General features: G+C 45.5%; 8 protein-coding genes across 8 annotated transcripts; 1 reads left to right on the top strand and 7 right to left on the bottom strand.

Annotated features, from left to right (window-relative positions):
- Nucleotides 1-352: 352 nt before the first annotated feature.
- WH11 (Wh11p) lies at nucleotides 353-550 on the bottom strand (the record flags this gene model as incomplete). The annotated part of the gene is made up of 1 exon (XM_020210315.1): nucleotides 353-550. One exon carries the CDS (start codon nucleotides 548-550, stop codon nucleotides 353-355), a length of 198 nt encoding a protein of 65 aa, XP_020063179.1.
- A 376-nt stretch (nucleotides 551-926) lies between these two features.
- On the bottom strand, nucleotides 927-1,592 carry CANTADRAFT_54891 (uncharacterized protein; the record flags this gene model as incomplete). The annotated part of the gene is made up of 1 exon (XM_020210378.1): nucleotides 927-1,592. The coding sequence occupies one exon, from the start codon at nucleotides 1,590-1,592 to the stop codon at nucleotides 927-929; it is 666 nt and encodes a 221-aa protein (XP_020063178.1).
- A 1,359-nt stretch (nucleotides 1,593-2,951) lies between these two features.
- On the bottom strand, nucleotides 2,952-3,741 carry CANTADRAFT_27007 (thioredoxin). Its single transcript, XM_020207958.1, has one exon. The coding sequence runs from the start codon at nucleotides 3,528-3,530 to the stop codon at nucleotides 3,114-3,116; it is 417 nt and encodes a 138-aa protein (XP_020063177.1). The 5' UTR covers nucleotides 3,531-3,741; the 3' UTR covers nucleotides 2,952-3,113.
- Nucleotides 3,742-3,791: 50 nt separating this feature from the next.
- Nucleotides 3,792-6,191, top strand: CANTADRAFT_27006 (uncharacterized protein). The gene has a single exon (XM_020207957.1). The coding sequence runs from the start codon at nucleotides 3,972-3,974 to the stop codon at nucleotides 6,015-6,017; it is 2,046 nt and encodes a 681-aa protein (XP_020063176.1). The 5' UTR covers nucleotides 3,792-3,971; the 3' UTR covers nucleotides 6,018-6,191.
- A 290-nt stretch (nucleotides 6,192-6,481) lies between these two features.
- Nucleotides 6,482-8,045, bottom strand: PEX2 (ubiquitin-protein ligase peroxin 2; the record flags this gene model as incomplete). Its single annotated transcript, XM_020211022.1, has 1 exon — nucleotides 6,482-8,045. One exon carries the CDS (start codon nucleotides 8,043-8,045, stop codon nucleotides 6,885-6,887), a length of 1,161 nt encoding a protein of 386 aa, XP_020063175.1. The 3' UTR covers nucleotides 6,482-6,884.
- A 6-nt stretch (nucleotides 8,046-8,051) lies between these two features.
- On the bottom strand, nucleotides 8,052-11,888 carry CDC15 (serine/threonine protein kinase). The gene has a single exon (XM_020207956.1). It carries the CDS (start codon nucleotides 11,874-11,876, stop codon nucleotides 8,316-8,318), a length of 3,561 nt encoding a protein of 1,186 aa, XP_020063174.1. The 5' UTR covers nucleotides 11,877-11,888; the 3' UTR covers nucleotides 8,052-8,315.
- Nucleotides 11,889-12,881: 993 nt separating this feature from the next.
- CANTADRAFT_23160 (MDR family NADP-dependent oxidoreductase) lies at nucleotides 12,882-13,943 on the bottom strand (the record flags this gene model as incomplete). The annotated part of the gene is made up of 1 exon (XM_020206925.1): nucleotides 12,882-13,943. One exon carries the CDS (start codon nucleotides 13,941-13,943, stop codon nucleotides 12,882-12,884), a length of 1,062 nt encoding a protein of 353 aa, XP_020063173.1.
- Nucleotides 13,944-15,078: 1,135 nt separating this feature from the next.
- Nucleotides 15,079-16,228, bottom strand: CANTADRAFT_27003 (MDR family NADP-dependent oxidoreductase). The gene has a single exon (XM_020207955.1). The coding sequence runs from the start codon at nucleotides 16,165-16,167 to the stop codon at nucleotides 15,085-15,087; it is 1,083 nt and encodes a 360-aa protein (XP_020063172.1). The 5' UTR covers nucleotides 16,168-16,228; the 3' UTR covers nucleotides 15,079-15,084.
- Between the last annotated feature and the right edge of the window lie 116 nt (nucleotides 16,229-16,344).

The raw sequence follows: 16,344 nt of genomic DNA, 5'->3' as shown, positions 1-16,344 counted from the left end.
AAAACAGAAATCAGTAATCACTGGACTAGATATTACACTGTAAATCGCTATGATTTAGCGATGAGCTCAACCTCAACAGCGCACTAATTATTGTTGTAACAATCCATTTGAAGTCTGTATGCTAATGCTCACCTGCACACTAAAACCTTAAGTGAGGGAGATCCACGTGACGACCCTGCAACAAATGCTTCGCCACATCAGCCGTGCCTTGCAGCCTGCAGCACTGACAGCCTCATACATAATTGCCAGGCATACTATCTGGCACTCAAAGTAACTAATCCAGCGAACCTATAGCGGCAATTCTTCTACAATAGCATTAATTTTCACAAAGCGTTTATTCTAGCTAGCTAGCTTACTTCTTCTCACCGAAGATAGCGTCAGAGGCTTGTTGGACGAAGGACTTGTCCTTGCTGGAGGTGTTGTCACCAATAGCGTTGTCGACAGAGTCGGTAACCTTGTCCTTGGCGGAGCCCAAGGTGGACTTTTGGGAGTCTGGGGTGACAGCGGATTGAACCTTGTCGGAAATATCTTTTCTACCTAAGTCGGACATGTTTGTTAATGAATTGTTTGTTTGAATGAAGAGCTGAATTGGAGGGCAGGAGCTGCCCCTTTTATAGCCCGATTTCTGCCCCTGGTGGCTGGCGGCTGTGGTGTTATTCGCTTGGTTGCTGCCATGGTTGCTATTTGGGCTCCTTCGCACGCTAGCAATCGAGGTCAGGAGCCTGGGGCGAAAATGCACATGCAGTAGCATAGTCGCCACGACTGGCTTGTGTGGGGATTTTACGAACGGTTTCAATTCGCCACACCTAGATTGGGACCCCGAGGGAAGGCCTTCAATCCACGGCAAAACAGTATATTGAGCTAGCTAGCTATATGAGGCCCCAATAAGGTCAATTGACCAGTACCTGCTACACCTGCCTGGCCTTCTACACCTGCAACCACCTGAAGTACTTGAACCACCGGGGTTCCACGAAAACCGCGCGTGCAGAGGCAATCTTAACGGGGGCAGTGTCGTGCGCTAACGTCTCCAATACGCCTTCCACCACTACCTTGCGGCCCTTGTGCTCCACCACCCGCGTCTTCAACACAACCGTGGTGTTAGGAGGTGCCTGACTAGCAAAATCCACCGACAACTTGGCGGTGACGCCTCTGCCTGAGGGAAGAAGCGGAAATCCGCAGTAAACCATGCCCTCGTCGAAGATGGTGGCCACAATGCCGTTGTGGATGCCTCCGTCCTGGCTGACCAACTTATTGCCCAAGTGGTAGAATCCTGTCAGCTGGTGCTGGACGTGGTCCACGAAGATGATTGGGTCGATTTCGTGGAGGTCCTTGCCTTGGAGAAGCGCAACTCCGACGTGGCTCAGGTGGTGCTGCTCGGGAAATGTATGGCTGGAATACGTCAATTCCACGTTGGCGTCCTTGGCAAGGTGCTGGAACTCGTCCAGCAGCTCGATCTGGCGCACCACGTCGTCGTTGGTGTGGAGAAGCTTGCGCTGGTTCCAGCTGCTCTTGCGCCACAGCGCAGGGAACGCGGCCAAGCCGACGCCAAACGCCACCAATGGCACTGTCGTTCTTACTAGGCCCTTGAACATTGTGGGGATTGATGATGAGATGTTGATGTGCGTGCGCCAGCTCAAGTATGGATCGCGACCGCAAGAATGGTCATGTGCCAGACAACCCCTGCAGGTGCCACGCATGGTGTCACTGCATGGTGACGGACAATGTGGAGCCAGCATAGTGACATGCACAGCTAGACCACGGAGTTGAAGTCCGTGCCACGTCACTACTGCGTCATGTGAGCAATGGTGGGTTACATGACCACTGGCATGTGGTTCCAGCGACTGGAATGGGTGAATGGAGGTGACTATTTCTATTAATACTTACTTAGGATAGTCCTCCACGTGACTAAAATGCCATGGTGCCTTTAGTAAACTACGGCCATGGCTTGGTTGGCCTTTTGTACAGGTGAATACTGAGAGAATTCGACATTGTATAGCTAGCAATATTAGGTCTTTTTATTAGAGATATGACCAGATTTGCCAGTTATTTTCTTGAGCCTATTCGGAGGACTTGAGTATACCGATAATCTCAATTGCCTACCGGGTATGTAGAGAATTATTTATAGAACTACATCAAGCATGAGAAATGCACAGAAAGTTCAATAACTCAGTCTAGTTCTAAATTATTGTTGGAGTGGAAATTTTATGTTCTTTTGTAAATAATTTATAAATTTGAAGTATCTGCTGGACTAAACAGCGCCCACACCATTATACTCCACTTCCACTCCCATAGTAGCTAATGTGCCCGTGGGGTAATTCGCTCACGTTATTGATTGCTTTCTGGCCGCTATCCTTCTCCGACTAAAGTTTCGCAGTAATCATCGGATCGTGTTCGGAAAACCTCGTCAAAGTGTCACTATTGCCATAAATTCTATATTCCTTGAACCCTACTTACAGGCATATTTTTAGTGTCAAAGGTAATTCGTAATCCTCAAGTTGCTGCTTCCTAATAATTTTATTTGCTTTGAACACCAAGGAATGTGTGAAACGATTATTCCTCTGTATTCCAGTACAGAGTGAGTGAAGTGGGAATTCTTCCTGTAATAACCCTCTCCTAGTATTGACGCATTGACTTGTTTTCTGAAAAGGATAAGCGTTAGGTTATAAGTAAATTATGACTTGACAAGTTTGCACACTTGACGATTTTCATCTATACGCACTACGCATTTACTTGAATCTTTAGAACACTTCATTAGCATTAAGCAATGCCTTATTTGTTTATCGACATGGGTGAAATTTTTTGTTGATAGAATCCATATCAATCTGCATTTACTTCAATCAAATTTTACGTCAAAATAGGTGATAATATAGGTATATAATTTGAAAGTTGTTAAACACACTGAGGCGCATTGTTAAACAATTTCAACCTGGTAAATTTTGGAGTAAAGGGAGGGTTACTTTGTTGCCATCCGTTCTGCCATACCCTGGAGCTTAACAAAAATTTGAAAGTGATACATCCAGTTACCGAAAGTGTGACATTTACTTTGGAAGTACTATGTATTCAACACCACCAACAGTGCCTACATCTGACTACGCCTCCTCAGTTTGTATTCACTACTTACCAATCTTGACGTCACCATGCTTCTGGATCAACTCCACCAACTTGGGAGGATTGGCCCCAATGATGGTGTCGACCTTCTGGCCGTCCTTGAAGAAGAGACAGGTGGGCATGGCAGTGATGCCGTACTCTCCAGCAACGTCCTGAGCAGCATCCACATCCACTCTGCCAAATTGCACCTCGGGAACACGTTGGGCCAACATGTCAAAGATTGGCTCTAACGCCTTGCATGGACCACACCAAGTGGCGTAGAAGTCAATGACAGAAACACGCTCAGTGTTGGAAATGAACTCTCTGAATTGGGGAAGGTCGGCGATTTCTTTGATGTTGCTCTCGGAGGTGGCCAAGCCTCTTCTGATTGGGCGGAATGCCACGGGTGCACGCAAGCTACGTAATCCTAAAGTCCTCAACATGGTGGTGGTGGCGAGCAATTAGTGTGCAATTTTGTTGCAGTCATAGAGCATCACGTGCGCGCATTGGGGAACATGGAAGTTGTGGATGTAACTGGCCAGGAGTATTGTTCTATAGCACCATACTCAGGGGAACGAGGGGAGTTCAGAACTGACCGTGGATGCCATCTGGTTGGGCCATATCCACAATACGCTTGGTCATCCCGAAACGATTAATCGGAAACTTCTACTCCCACCAGCTCTAAAACAGTCACTGAATTGCTCTATGAACAATTCACACACCTTCCCATCACTCTAGTGACATTACTGACTCCAAGTCATTCACAAACCCAGTGTAGCAGCCCCAGACCATCGAGATCTAACTGCCCCAGACCAATTTGGTCACGTGACCACCCCATCGCGATGCCTCTTAACAATTTTTCATTTCTACTATTACCTTCAACAATGGCTGTCACTACCAAAGGGACCAAGCGTGCTGCTCCCCAATCCAAGAAGGATACCAAGAAGACCAAGGTCGTGGAGAAGAAGCTCCCATCGCCTCCTTCCGAATCCGAAGACTCTGAGTCCGAGGATGAATTGGATCAATCGGAAGAAATCGAGGCTTCCTCTGAAGATGAGTTAGACGATCTTTCTGAAGATGAAGACGATGCCATGGCCGAGGGCAAGGACAGCGAGAATGACGACGAAGATGCTGAAGATGACGAAGCTGAAGACGCAGCTTCCAAGCCTGTTGACCCTAACAAGAAAACCTCTGCTGAACAGCATGCTGAACAACGTAAGGTTTTGGCCGAAAGAAAGTTACAGAGAAAGTCAGGAATCCAGGTCCAGCAGATCAAGAACCTCTGGGAAAAACTCAGAGTCGCCAAGCCTGCTCCCCCAAAGGCTGTTCGTGATAAGTTGTGTGACGAGATCTGGGAGTTATCCAAGGACGTTGTTTTGGACCTTGTGATGAAGCACGATGCTTCCAGAGTGGTCCAGACCTTGATCAAGTACTCGTCCAAGACCAGAAGAGAGGCCATCACCAAGGCTCTCAAGGGTAACTTTTACCTCTTGGCCACCTCTTCCTACGGTAAGTACTTGCTCATCAAGCTCTTGCACTATGGATCCAAGGAATCAAGACAATTGATCATCGACGAACTCCACGGCAACTTGCGTAAGTTGATGAGACACAAGGAAGGTGCCTATGTCATTGAAGATTTGTTCGTGTTGTACTCCACTCAAGAACAAAAGTTACAGATGATCAGAGAATTCTGGGGCTCCGAATACGCCGTCTTCAAGGACTCTGGTAAGGGAAAGACCGTGTTGGAAATTATTGCCGAATCATCTGAAAAGAAGCAGCTTATCATGTCCAATCTTTTCGGTACCATCAAGGCTTCCGTCGAGAAGGGTTCCACCGGGTTCCAGATTTTACACGCAGCCATGAAGGAATACACTGGTATTTTGGCCAGCGACCTTGAAGTCCACGACAAGCAAATCAGGGAATTTATTGAAGTTTTACAGGAGCAATTCGCTGAATTGGTACATACACAAGAAGGTTCTGATGTTGCATGTACTTTGCTCAGTGTTGCCAACGCCAAGGAAAGAAAGTTGATCATCAGAGCAATGAAAAACCACACCCAAGAGTTGGTAAAGAACGAGTACGGAAATCTCGTTTTAATCACGTTATTTATGACCGTCGATGATACCGTCTTGCTTACCAAGTCGTTCAGTAACGAAATTTTCACCAAAGAAACCATTGCATCATTGGCCAAGGACAAGTGGGCCAGAAGACCCATGATCTACTTGTTAAAGGGGTTGGACGGAAGATTCTTCAATCCTTTGGTCAAGGCATCCTTGGCAAAGTACGAAGAATTAGCATACAAGAAAACCTCCAAGAAGGAACAAGAACAAAGAAGATCCGAATTGGCCGTGAAAGCCATTCCTTTGATCTACCAAAGTCTTCTCGCTACTACCGAATCCGAAGACCCTGAACGTTCTTTCGATGGTATCTTGAACGTGAACATTGCTACCCAATTCTTGACTGAATTAATTTTGACCTCTACCGATATTGCTGAAGTCAACGACACCTTGAGACCAAAGCTTTTGGACGTTATATTCGAAAAGACCGTCAAGGGGGATGTCTTGGAGGACTACCATCTTATAAATAAGGTTCCTTTTATTTCCAGGTCGTTGAAGTCTTTGATCCAAGGCAACGAGTTCAAGTGGAACAACGAAACCAAGAAGTTGGTGGTTGTCAAGGGTGAAGAAATCCCAGGGGTCGGTACTGACTTTGCGGTTAGAGTGTTGGACGAAATCATGAGCAACGATCAGCTCACCTCGTGGGTTAGCGGACAAAGTGCATTTGTCGTTGTCTCCATCTATGAAGTGTTGAAGTTGGGAAACCACAAGAAGATCAAGGAATTGACCAAGGCCTTGGGTAAGGAGAAGAAGACCTTGAAGGCTGACAAAGACAACAAGGGTGCCCAATTGTTGTTAGAGCTCATCAATTAGTTCGTTGTCGTTGTGACTACATTGCAAGCACGGCTCTTTAAGGTCCCAATAGGACTAACAAATGCCTTTGCGATGAATTTTCTGTTGGAGCCGTCATGTGGCGGGTCCTACTGTTAGCTCTCTGTATATTAATATCACATAAGATCCAATTTAATCAGTACTCGGTCATCAATCTCGATCCTGAAAAAATGTAAAGAAAGGATGCTTACTCTTTATCTTCAGGTTTGAATGAGCCTCCGCTTTGAACGTAAACCCATTCATTGCAGTAAATTTGCATTCACAATCATGAAGATGATAGTTACAACCATACTGTCAATCTGATGTCTCCATATTTAAGCTACTTGCTTAATATTAGATCAATAAATCTTGCAAAGTGTATTGAAATAAATTCATACCTAGTCTGCTGAGCTTCAAATTGTTAGCAACTACTCATCTGGAGGTTTCCGAGTATGAGTTGTTTTAGCCAACATAAACATCATACTTGCTGAAAATATCTAGGTTCTCAATATTTTCTTCTGTTCTTATATAAATACTACTTCTGGTACGGTAGCCCTACATCCGTTGTATTGAGCTCCATTTACACCATTGAGTGTCCACCCAGTAGGAGTAATTTCTCTCTCTTTCACTCCAACTCGCCATTATTGTGGTCAAGGGAAATGTCAAACCAGATCGTCACAACTGAGAAGTTAGCAATGGGAAGTTGTACTAAGTATGGGTGCTGTATTTTCAATATTTGTCTAGTCACAACAAAATTGAACCAGAAATCATCCATTTATTTTGTCATTAACTCAGATCTCTGGGGACGGAAGTGCCATAGCAGGCTATTTTCACTTAGTTCGCTTCGTCCCCATTCGCTTTCAATACATATCACATATCAAATGCTTCATCCTCTCCGTCCTCGTATTCCTCACTTTCGTCTTCGCTCTCTTCTTCGCTGTCACTGGCTGAGTCTTGCTCCTCGACGAAAGGGCTAGCCTCTTCGCTGTCCACCTCTATGTGTTGTGCCTCGAAAAGAATGGCATCCTCGTCGATGTCCTCGTTGTGCTCTTTGAACCATTCCAACTTCTGGTTGCACCGAAGGCATCCCAACTCCTCGCCTGTGGTCTTAATGGAGTTGAAACGGGTGGCTATGCACACGTAACAGTAGATGTGGCCACAGTTGGTGATGTAGGGGTTGGTGACAGTGCCAGCGGACGGAAACGTCTTCTGTCCAGCCAGAGCTGCTCGGAAGTTGATATCGTGGCATATGGCACATTGTGAAACGGGAAGGTTGGTGTATTGCGTTACCGATTCGTTTTCGGGAGTCCTCTTCTTGGAGCCTCTGTCGAGGATTTTCATGGCCATTTTCTTCAATTTGCCTAGCTGGAGTAGAGGAAGAGTAAAGACCAAGAATTCAGTCATCACGTTCCACACCAATTGCCTGTTCTGGAACTCGAAATTGACATTGTTTCCGTTGAACTTGAGGAGGTCCGTTACGATGGGCGTCAAGGAGATGCCGAGAATCCTGTGGGTGATGGAGGGGTACTTTCCGTTCAAAAGAAACAAGGAAAAGTTGATCAAATTGACGATCTTCAAGGTATGGTCTACCTTGGAAAGAATCAACGCTTTGTGCTTTAGCAATGCCTGCCTCACCCGCTGAACTATCCCGTGTTCATTGTATCCTGGTTCGTCTTCAATCGAGTACAAGTATGACTGGAGCTTGTTAAAACCATAGGTTCCAAGCAAGAGTAAGAACAACAACGATTTCTTGGACTTACCGATGATTTTTCCCGATTTCAAGTCTGTAAGCTTGAGGTTCTGTAACGACAACCCGTAGGAGGACCCTTTTTTCCACACAGTCTCTCTGAATATGACAAGATTGAGAAGTAAGGACCAGAATTCTGGATGCTGATTGTAGGACCAACGGCTGTTGGAATGGAGATGAAAAACGGAGGAAAGTTGCTCCTTGAGAAGAGAGAGAAGCTCCGAGTCAAGGATATGGGCGTCTACCTGAGACACCCTTGGGGCCGGGTAGGAGATGGGGTTCATGGTGGTGTAGAAGTGGTGATTTTCCCCACAAATCTGCCGAGGTATACAATGCTTCACGTGATTATTCACGTGACATACACATCTATTACAACTATACAGTGTAGCCAGTGCTTGGATCGGGTGCTTTGAAGTACGACCTGGCTGACAATACTCAGAGGTACCTTAAACTCCCTTAGATGCCTCCGATAGATTTTTTAGGTACAAGTTCGCCCACATTGTAATTAATATTGGATGAATTGTCTCCATGGAAATTGCTTCTGGTTCGTAAATTTATATGCTTCGTTCATCCAACTCGTTCATAATCTCATGCACTAGTTCATCGATTAAGACTGACCCGCTTCTGAGCTTCATTAACTCCTTGATGTCTTCGATGCTCATGGCGCTGAGAATCTTCATGTCAGGGTCATTGACTATTAATACCTTCAATATTCTCAATAATGTCAATTGGATCACCGGATTCTTGTTATAAATCTCAAGCTTGTTGAGGATATCATGGTAAATTTGTGGTCTCAACATATATTTCACCACCTCTTTGTGGAGCGTCAAAAGTTTCAAATAATTCTCTAGCGTGGATTCCAAATTGGAGACCTTTGATATCAAAAAGCCTTTGATCAACCAGTCGATTTGCTTCGAAATATTCGCTTTCATATACATTCCATCCTGCTGGTACCAATGCATTATCGAATCCAAAGAATTGGATTGCCAGTAGGGGTCAACTAGCAATTCAAAGTAAATATTCAACACTTCGTTAGCTTTTAAGGATTGCCTCACCACTTCATCGTCACAGTACACCAATTCACAAAGAATCGGTAATACAAATTGCTTGAAAGGCAAGTTAATCATAGAGAGCTTTTTGAGGTGAGGGACCAATCCTAAATTGACAATCTCGATTTCCTTAGAATGATTTAAGTAGCAACAATTGTAGAGTACCGGGCACACAATATTCATAAATTCCTTGTAATGAGCAGTGGAAGGGGCACAGTTTTTGATCTGAGATGCCAAAAACGACAAGATATCAGCAGAGTATAATGACTTGAGCACATTTGATAAACAAGACATTGATTTTAGAAACTTAATAATCACTAGTTGGTGGCTAAATGACAAATACTCGTACACTTGGATTAAGGACTTGAAAAGGTCGCTGGAGGAAATATTTGCCCTCACCCTTGGTTCTGATTGACCAAAATACCTAATGATCTCAATGAGCATATTGATCGTTTCTTGCACCGTGGAAGGATTGATCTCGTTGATTCCTTCTCTTCCTATCTTTACCAACTTATTAAGTAGCACCGCAAACCAATTAACAACCCCGTACTTAGATAAGATTCGACACAAATCTGACTTGGATCTGATCAAATCTTTCGATAGAATGATGTGAATACACTCGATTGATACCAACGGAAATATTGGCACCGAATCAAAATCCTCTTCCACGAACTTGGTCAAGACCCTAAGGCCACCACATGATATGAGCATTGTCAAAGCCTTTTCTGACACCTTGAAATGTGTAATGAATTTAATCACTTGAAGTCTAATCGCCAAATCGTACGAACGACTTCTGAACTGTGTAATCAAAGGAATGCCACCTAATAAGCAAAAGTTCTCAAAAATTGATTGATTGAGCTCGAATAAGTGGTTCAAAATTGACAAGATATGAAACCACAATTTCTGATGCTTCGAGAATTCTTTGGTATACTCCAAGACTTCCAATAAAGAAAGAATACCATGGTCCTTGATAAGGGTTAAATGCAGAATCTGATACTTCTTAACCAAATGCAACATTCTTCCCGTAATCTTGATAAGCGACTTTGCTAATTCATCTCCACCTTTGTAGCATAAGTTGAGTCTTGATGAAAATTTATTGATAAGATATTCCATCTTGATTTGAATCTCGAGCTCGTTAGTATCGAAGTTTTCAATATCAAGATCGAAGAAAGGATCGTACTCATCCTCATGGTCCTGGTCTGTGTTGTGGCCGTTGGATTTCATCTTTAAAGTAATGATGTCGTTTGTGTCGAACTCCATTTCGTTTTGGTCACTGAACTTTGTTAGAAGTTCAGACTTGGAATACTTGACTGGGGGTGCTTCAGTGGTTGTTTTCTTGAAAGAATCTTCCAAATCTTCCAAATCCTCCAATTGAATGACACTTGGCGCCTCTGGCTTCTTCAGTATTTTGATTTCCTCATTACCATTAAAATCATTGTCCCAGTTTTCTTCATTAGATTCGGAGTACGAGTTTATTGATTTAAGATCTCTCGCCTGCTGCAAATTCATTATGGAAGGTTTGGCTTTCGTTGTTGACAGGTTTAACCATTTATGCTTCAATAATAATTTGGCTGAAATTCTCAAGTTAGGCTGTTTTTGAAAGCATTCTAACAAGAAGTCCTTTGCAACGGATGTCATATTTTTTGGCAAAGGAGGGTGCTCGTCAGTCCCAATTGCATGTAATGTAGCCATTGGGTTCAAATCATGGTACGGAGGGTTTGTTGTAAACAATTCGATAATTGTGGCGCCTAGCGACCAAATATCGGAGGCAGTACAGATACCTTCACCTCCAAGTATGGTTTCGGGAGCCATCCAGTTTGGTGTTCCGACCACGGTATGATGCTGTGAGTTTACTTTGGTAGCAACCCCGAAATCTGCCAATTTAATATCACCTTCTTCGGTTAACAATACATTGGCGGCCTTGACGTCTCTGTGGACCACACCCTGTTGATGTAAATAATTTAAGCCTAGCAAGATCAGTCTCACTATATCTATCACTTCATGCTCTGGAAACCCCTTACCCTGCTTTTTATATATTTGTCTGAGAGACCCACCCGAGCAGAATTCTAAGAAAACATTCAATGAAGTGGATGTTTTGACAAATCCGTGGTACTTGACGATGTTGGGATGCTTTAAGATTTTTAACAAATCTATTTCTCCCATCAACTCCATAACATCTTGATCTTTCTCCAAAATAATTTGCTTGATAGCAACAATCTGACTTGTTTTTAAGTTGATTCCCTTGTAGACACAAGCGTATGCGCCCCTGCCAATCAAGGTCGAGAATTGGAAGTTTTCCAAGGCATTGGACAGCCTGGTCCCAGGTCTCTTTTCGAACCTCTGAGCGGGCGTGAGGGAGACTTTGACTGAGGGGTTTCTGTTGTGCCTGTTCCTGTCTGGGGTTGCGTTGCTGTGGGTAATTGGGCGAGGAGCTGAGAATCCAGTTCGGTTGCTGGTGGAGGACTTAGTAGGTTTTGTTAGCTCGTTGGTGCTCCGTAGTTTGTGCACTTTGATCTGGTTGTCCGGGCGGGACTTTTCTATAAATGGGGATTCGTTTTCGTCGTTAATGGAGTTTTCTGAGATGGAGTAGATATTTGAGAAGGGTGATTTTTTGGGCATGGAGCCTTCAGCACTGGCTTTCAGCTGGTGCTGGGAGCTGGTCAGAGGTTTGCTGGGGGACTTCGAGCCTTGTGCCTGCCTGATAGACGCCTCCACGGACCTGGAGCTGGGGGAGTACTCCACGTAGGAGTCTTGCACTTTGCGCAAAAACGGCGACTCTGAGCCTCTGGAGCCGCTGCTTCGTACGATGAGTGACCCTGAGGCCTGGGAGAATCGCAGGAAAGACAAGTCCAACTCCTGGGAGTTGCCCACGGCGAAATCTTGGGTGTAGCTGGAACCGTCGCCATCAGCAGCCTCTTGGTACTTACGAAGTGCGATGTCTCGAAGCCTAGCCTTTTCCAGGAGACTTGAACGGGGAAGGGATGCTGCCTGTGCCGGCAACAGGGCTCCCTGTTCTCTGGCACCAGCATGGTTGGACAGGAGTGATAGGTCTCTGTTTGTACTCATTGTTGATTGTCCATGGCAAGCTATGTGAAGACGGTAGACGAGTTAGTGGGACAGTTAGTGGGGCAGTGGACGGGATGGGGTGTGCCACGAGACGACAGTAAAGGAAGGACGGAGGGCGAAGGTGCTGGAGGCAGTGGTGGTGGTAGCAGTATGGAGAAGAGGATGGTAAACAGTGCGACGCGGTAAACGCCATGGGTGAGATGGTGAGAACGAGAATGAGAATGTGAATGGGGAGGAATAAGAGATTGGAGAGAGATAGAAGAATGGAGGGGGGGAGAGGGGAGAGAAGGGGCTACGCTGAAAGAGTGAGATAGAGGGTTTTAGGGAGGTCAGTTACGGAGGGGAAGTGTCGTTAAGAATCGTGGTAGAAGGTGTAGCCAGCCGTGTAACGGTCCCGCGAGCGAGAAATGAAGCGAGGGGAAGTATGAGGAGGGAGAGGAAGGGAAGAGAAATGAAGGGATATGTAGTGATGGGAGAGTATTGGCGTGCTTCAGAGTAATTTGGCGTTGGCTTTGTTTTATTCTAAAATTGTAGAAATTATGGAAAACAGGCCTAATGTGTAGTACATAGTCGTTGTAATGAAATGGTGGGATTAGTCTGCCGTGGGATACAGACCACACCAGAGGGTCTGTATACTATGCTAAGCACTGTAGGGCCTCATAAATATATAGCGATATTGTATATTACATTGATTACATGGATATATTTTTTAGTGGAGTAATAACTGGGTTGGGTTGGGTAGTCAAATGGTAAATGAGATCCATATTGAATACTGTAAATTGACCCTACCGTCCTTGGCTTGTTATCAGATTTCAAAACCTCTCATCGCCATTGTTCTTCCAGACAATTCGAGCCAAGACCGCCGATGCAACATGCCAGGATGGACACCGAATAATTCGAAAAGGAATACGATCCATAATAAATCCAGGATTACCTACTTAGTAACGATAATTAACGCTTTAAATTTTTATATTATTTGAATAAAGAACCGATTTTCCAAACTCTCTACAACTTGGTCAACAACTTTCCTGGACCCTTCTGGGAAGAGAACAACATGCCCCAAGTCTCAGGGATCTTCTCGAAGTTGTTGCTCAAATCCACCAAAGAGAAGGAGTCCTTGTCCACCTTGATCTTGCCCTCACCAATCCATCTGACAATGTCCTTGATGGCCAGCTCGTACTGGTTCTGGTAGTCGAGGATGATGAAACCCAACACCTGCAATCTCATCACCACGATCTGGGGCCATCCCACGATAGAAGAGCCCTTGATGTTGTTGTAGCCAGCAATAGCACCACAGGCAATGATCTTTCCAAATGGCTTGACCAAAGTCAACATGGCGTCCAAGATCTGGCCTCCAACACCGTCAAAGAACACGTCAGCGTACTTCTCTTCTCCAAGTGCCTTTTTGAGGTTGGAGTAGAACTTTGGGTCCTTGTAGTCCACACAAACATCGGCTCCGATGGACTCCACGTACCTACACTTGTCAGCACCTCCAGAAATTCCGATGACTCTCTTGCACCCAATGACCTTCTTGGCAATCTGCACACACATGGAGCCAGTGGCCCCAGAAGCAGCAGAAATCACGATGGTGTCGGTGGCCTTGAGCTTGGCCACGTCCAAGAGCCCAAAGTACGCAGTCAACCCAGTCATTCCCAACACGTCGAGGTACCAGGTGAGGGGCACCTTAGTATTCTCGACCTTGTTGAAGATGTTGGCCTGCTTGATGATGCTGTAGTCGGCCCACTTGAGGTCACAGCTGACGACTTCACCTGGCCTGTATTTGGAGTGTCTAGACTCTACCACCTCGCCCAAACCAGTGGAACGCATGATGTCGCCCTTGAGCACAGGTGCAGTGTACATTCTGTCGGCATTGAGGCCCTTTTGGATCCACGCTCTCTGGGTGGGGTCGTTGGAAAGGTACAAGGTCTTGATGAGAATCTCGCCCTCCTTGAGTGGTCTCAAGCTGCGCTTGACGAGCTTGAAGGTGGACTTGTCGTCCTTCAAGTCGAAGTTGACGTCTCTGTGGGGAGGTTCGTTTAAGATGAAGCAGGTGGATTCCGATGGCATGGTGAAAAAAACTGGTTTTTGAGGGGCACTGGTGACACCCGCGTGCCTATATATGTCCGCGGGAAGCGTGGGGAAGATGGTTGCGAAATGCACGATGGGCCGAGTTCCGAACGAGGGGTACGGCTATATCGGGCTCGTGGGGGCGCACCAGGGGCGCTAGAGATTCAGGAATCGGTTGATATGCTTATCTAGCCAGTGTTATCATACATGTGATGTTTCGTTTTGTGAAGGTGCCTGGTTGTTGTGTTATTTTGGATGGAAGACCAAATCCTCAGAGTTGAAAACGCACAAATCGAGGCGCATGCCGAGGAGTGAAAAACCGGGGTAGTCGCAGGTACTTGTCATGCTGGTGCCGACTGTGGACTACTGGGTACATTCTGGGCATCCTGGGCATTCTGGACGAACCGAATACCGAGCCTACGAGAACGGGGCGAAATGGCTATTCTGTGTCACGAGCATTTCAAGAAATTTGTTGGGATCTCCGATTTTTGTGAAAGAAGGAGTTCAGATCTTCACACTCATTTCTAATGAAAATTACCGATCAGTAGAAGTTTTCGCATTTCATCTATGCAGACGGGTCTAGGCAAGAAGAATTGTCAAGGTGCTCCAAAACTGCGGCAAGTACTCACCTTTCAGTAGTATGGTGTTAGCTAAGTAGTTTGGGGGAACGTCCTGAAAAAGGGCATTATTCAGTTAATTCTCATCTTTGGGTTTCGCTGAGGGCTTGATTCATGCAGCGTTCATTTTATATATCTACTCGAATACAGAGCTGCTTTCGATTAACAGGAAAGAGATAGGGTCATGGTTGATGATCCACTATTTCAAGTACATGGCCTTTGCATTGGCCCACAAATTGCCAATATGGATGCTCAGAATCTATAACGTCGTGCTTCCTGAATACTCCACTATCATTGTACATTGTAAGTATTCAATATCTATTCATGTCTCCTGAAGCAAATTAGCAATGACCGGGCTAATTCATCGTGTCTCAAGTCCGAATAGTCCAATGTGTTTCAAGTCCTGTTAATATGCAAATAACCAGTTAATCTACACCTGATCATAGTCTATGCTGCATGCAGCCTACGCATTATCTGTAAAGTATCAATTAATATAAATCTTCATTTTTCTTCGTAATCGTAACTTAAGCGATCTTGGTGATCAACTTACCGTTTGGCTTGTTGGAACCGAACAAGAGACTCCAGACCTCTGGAACCTTGGCCAAAGGCTTTTCCTCCTTGGAGAGGTCTTCAATGTGGTAGGTGTTTTCGACCTTGATAGTACCCTTGGAGATACCTCCGAGTATCACCTCAATGGCTTCTGGGAAACGTTGGACGTAGTTGAAGATAACGAAACCTTGCACAGTCAAGGAGTTGGTGATGATCTGAGTCCAGGTAGTAACATTAAGCTTGGACTTGTCGTTGTAACCAGCAATGGCACCACAGGCAGCAACACGGCCGAACTTCTTGACCTTGGTCAACAAGAAACTCAACATGTCACCTCCGACGTTGTCAAAGTAGGCGTCAGTGCAGTCTGGGCCAATGGCCTTGTCAAGCTGTTCCTTGTAGTCGGCATCGTTGTAGTTGATACCAACATCGGCACCGAGACTCTCGATCCATCTGCTCTTTTCGTCGGAACCAGCAAGACCAATGACCTTACCGGCCTTGAACACGTGCTTGGCGAGTTGGACAACCATGGAGCCGGTGGCACCAGCAGCAGCGGAGACGACAATGGTTTGGCCTTCCTTCAATTGAAGGATGTCCTTCAAACCGAAGTAGGCAGTGAAGGCAGTGTAACCCAAAGCAGAAAGGTACACTGGGGCAGTGACACCCTCGGACTCGTCGACCTTTTGGAAGACGGCAGCCTCGTGCAATGGCTGGTAGTCACTCCAGGTCAAGAGAGCAAGAACCTTGTCTCCAACAGAGTACTTGGAGGACTTGGAAGCAACAATCTCTCCGAAACCGGAAGATCTGATAGCATCACCCTCTTTAACAGGATCGGCGTAACCTCTGGAAGCATCTTGGCCAGCAGCAATCCAGCCTCTTTGGGCAGGGTCGTTGGAGAAGTAGAGGTTCTTGACAAGCACGAAGCCGTCCTTCAAGTCAGACTCGGAGAAAGGCTTGGAAGACAACTCAAAGGTGGCATCCTTGGCAGAATAGTCGAATTGAACTTCTCCAGTTGGAGCGTTCTTAAGGAGGACAGCGTTGATGGTGGTTGGAACAGACATGTTTGTGAAAATTGATGTTTTAATTGATTTACAGGCGACAATTGCTGGTTTTATATAGCTTGCCCCCACAATGTTGGGCAATACTCGTGCCCGGTTGCTGCAGGATGCGGAGTTAAATTAATAAGCTCAAAATGCCATCGAATTCCACAGAACTTTCGCACCTGGCAGGTTTAGATT

Source organism: Suhomyces tanzawaensis (assembly GCF_001661415.1).
Source record: "Suhomyces tanzawaensis NRRL Y-17324 unplaced genomic scaffold CANTAscaffold_6, whole genome shotgun sequence".
NCBI classification, from domain to species: Eukaryota; Fungi; Ascomycota; class Pichiomycetes; order Serinales; family Debaryomycetaceae; genus Suhomyces; species Suhomyces tanzawaensis.
The sequence above is the reverse complement of the archived record's forward strand: the minus strand, read 5'-3'. Positions and strand labels throughout refer to the sequence as shown.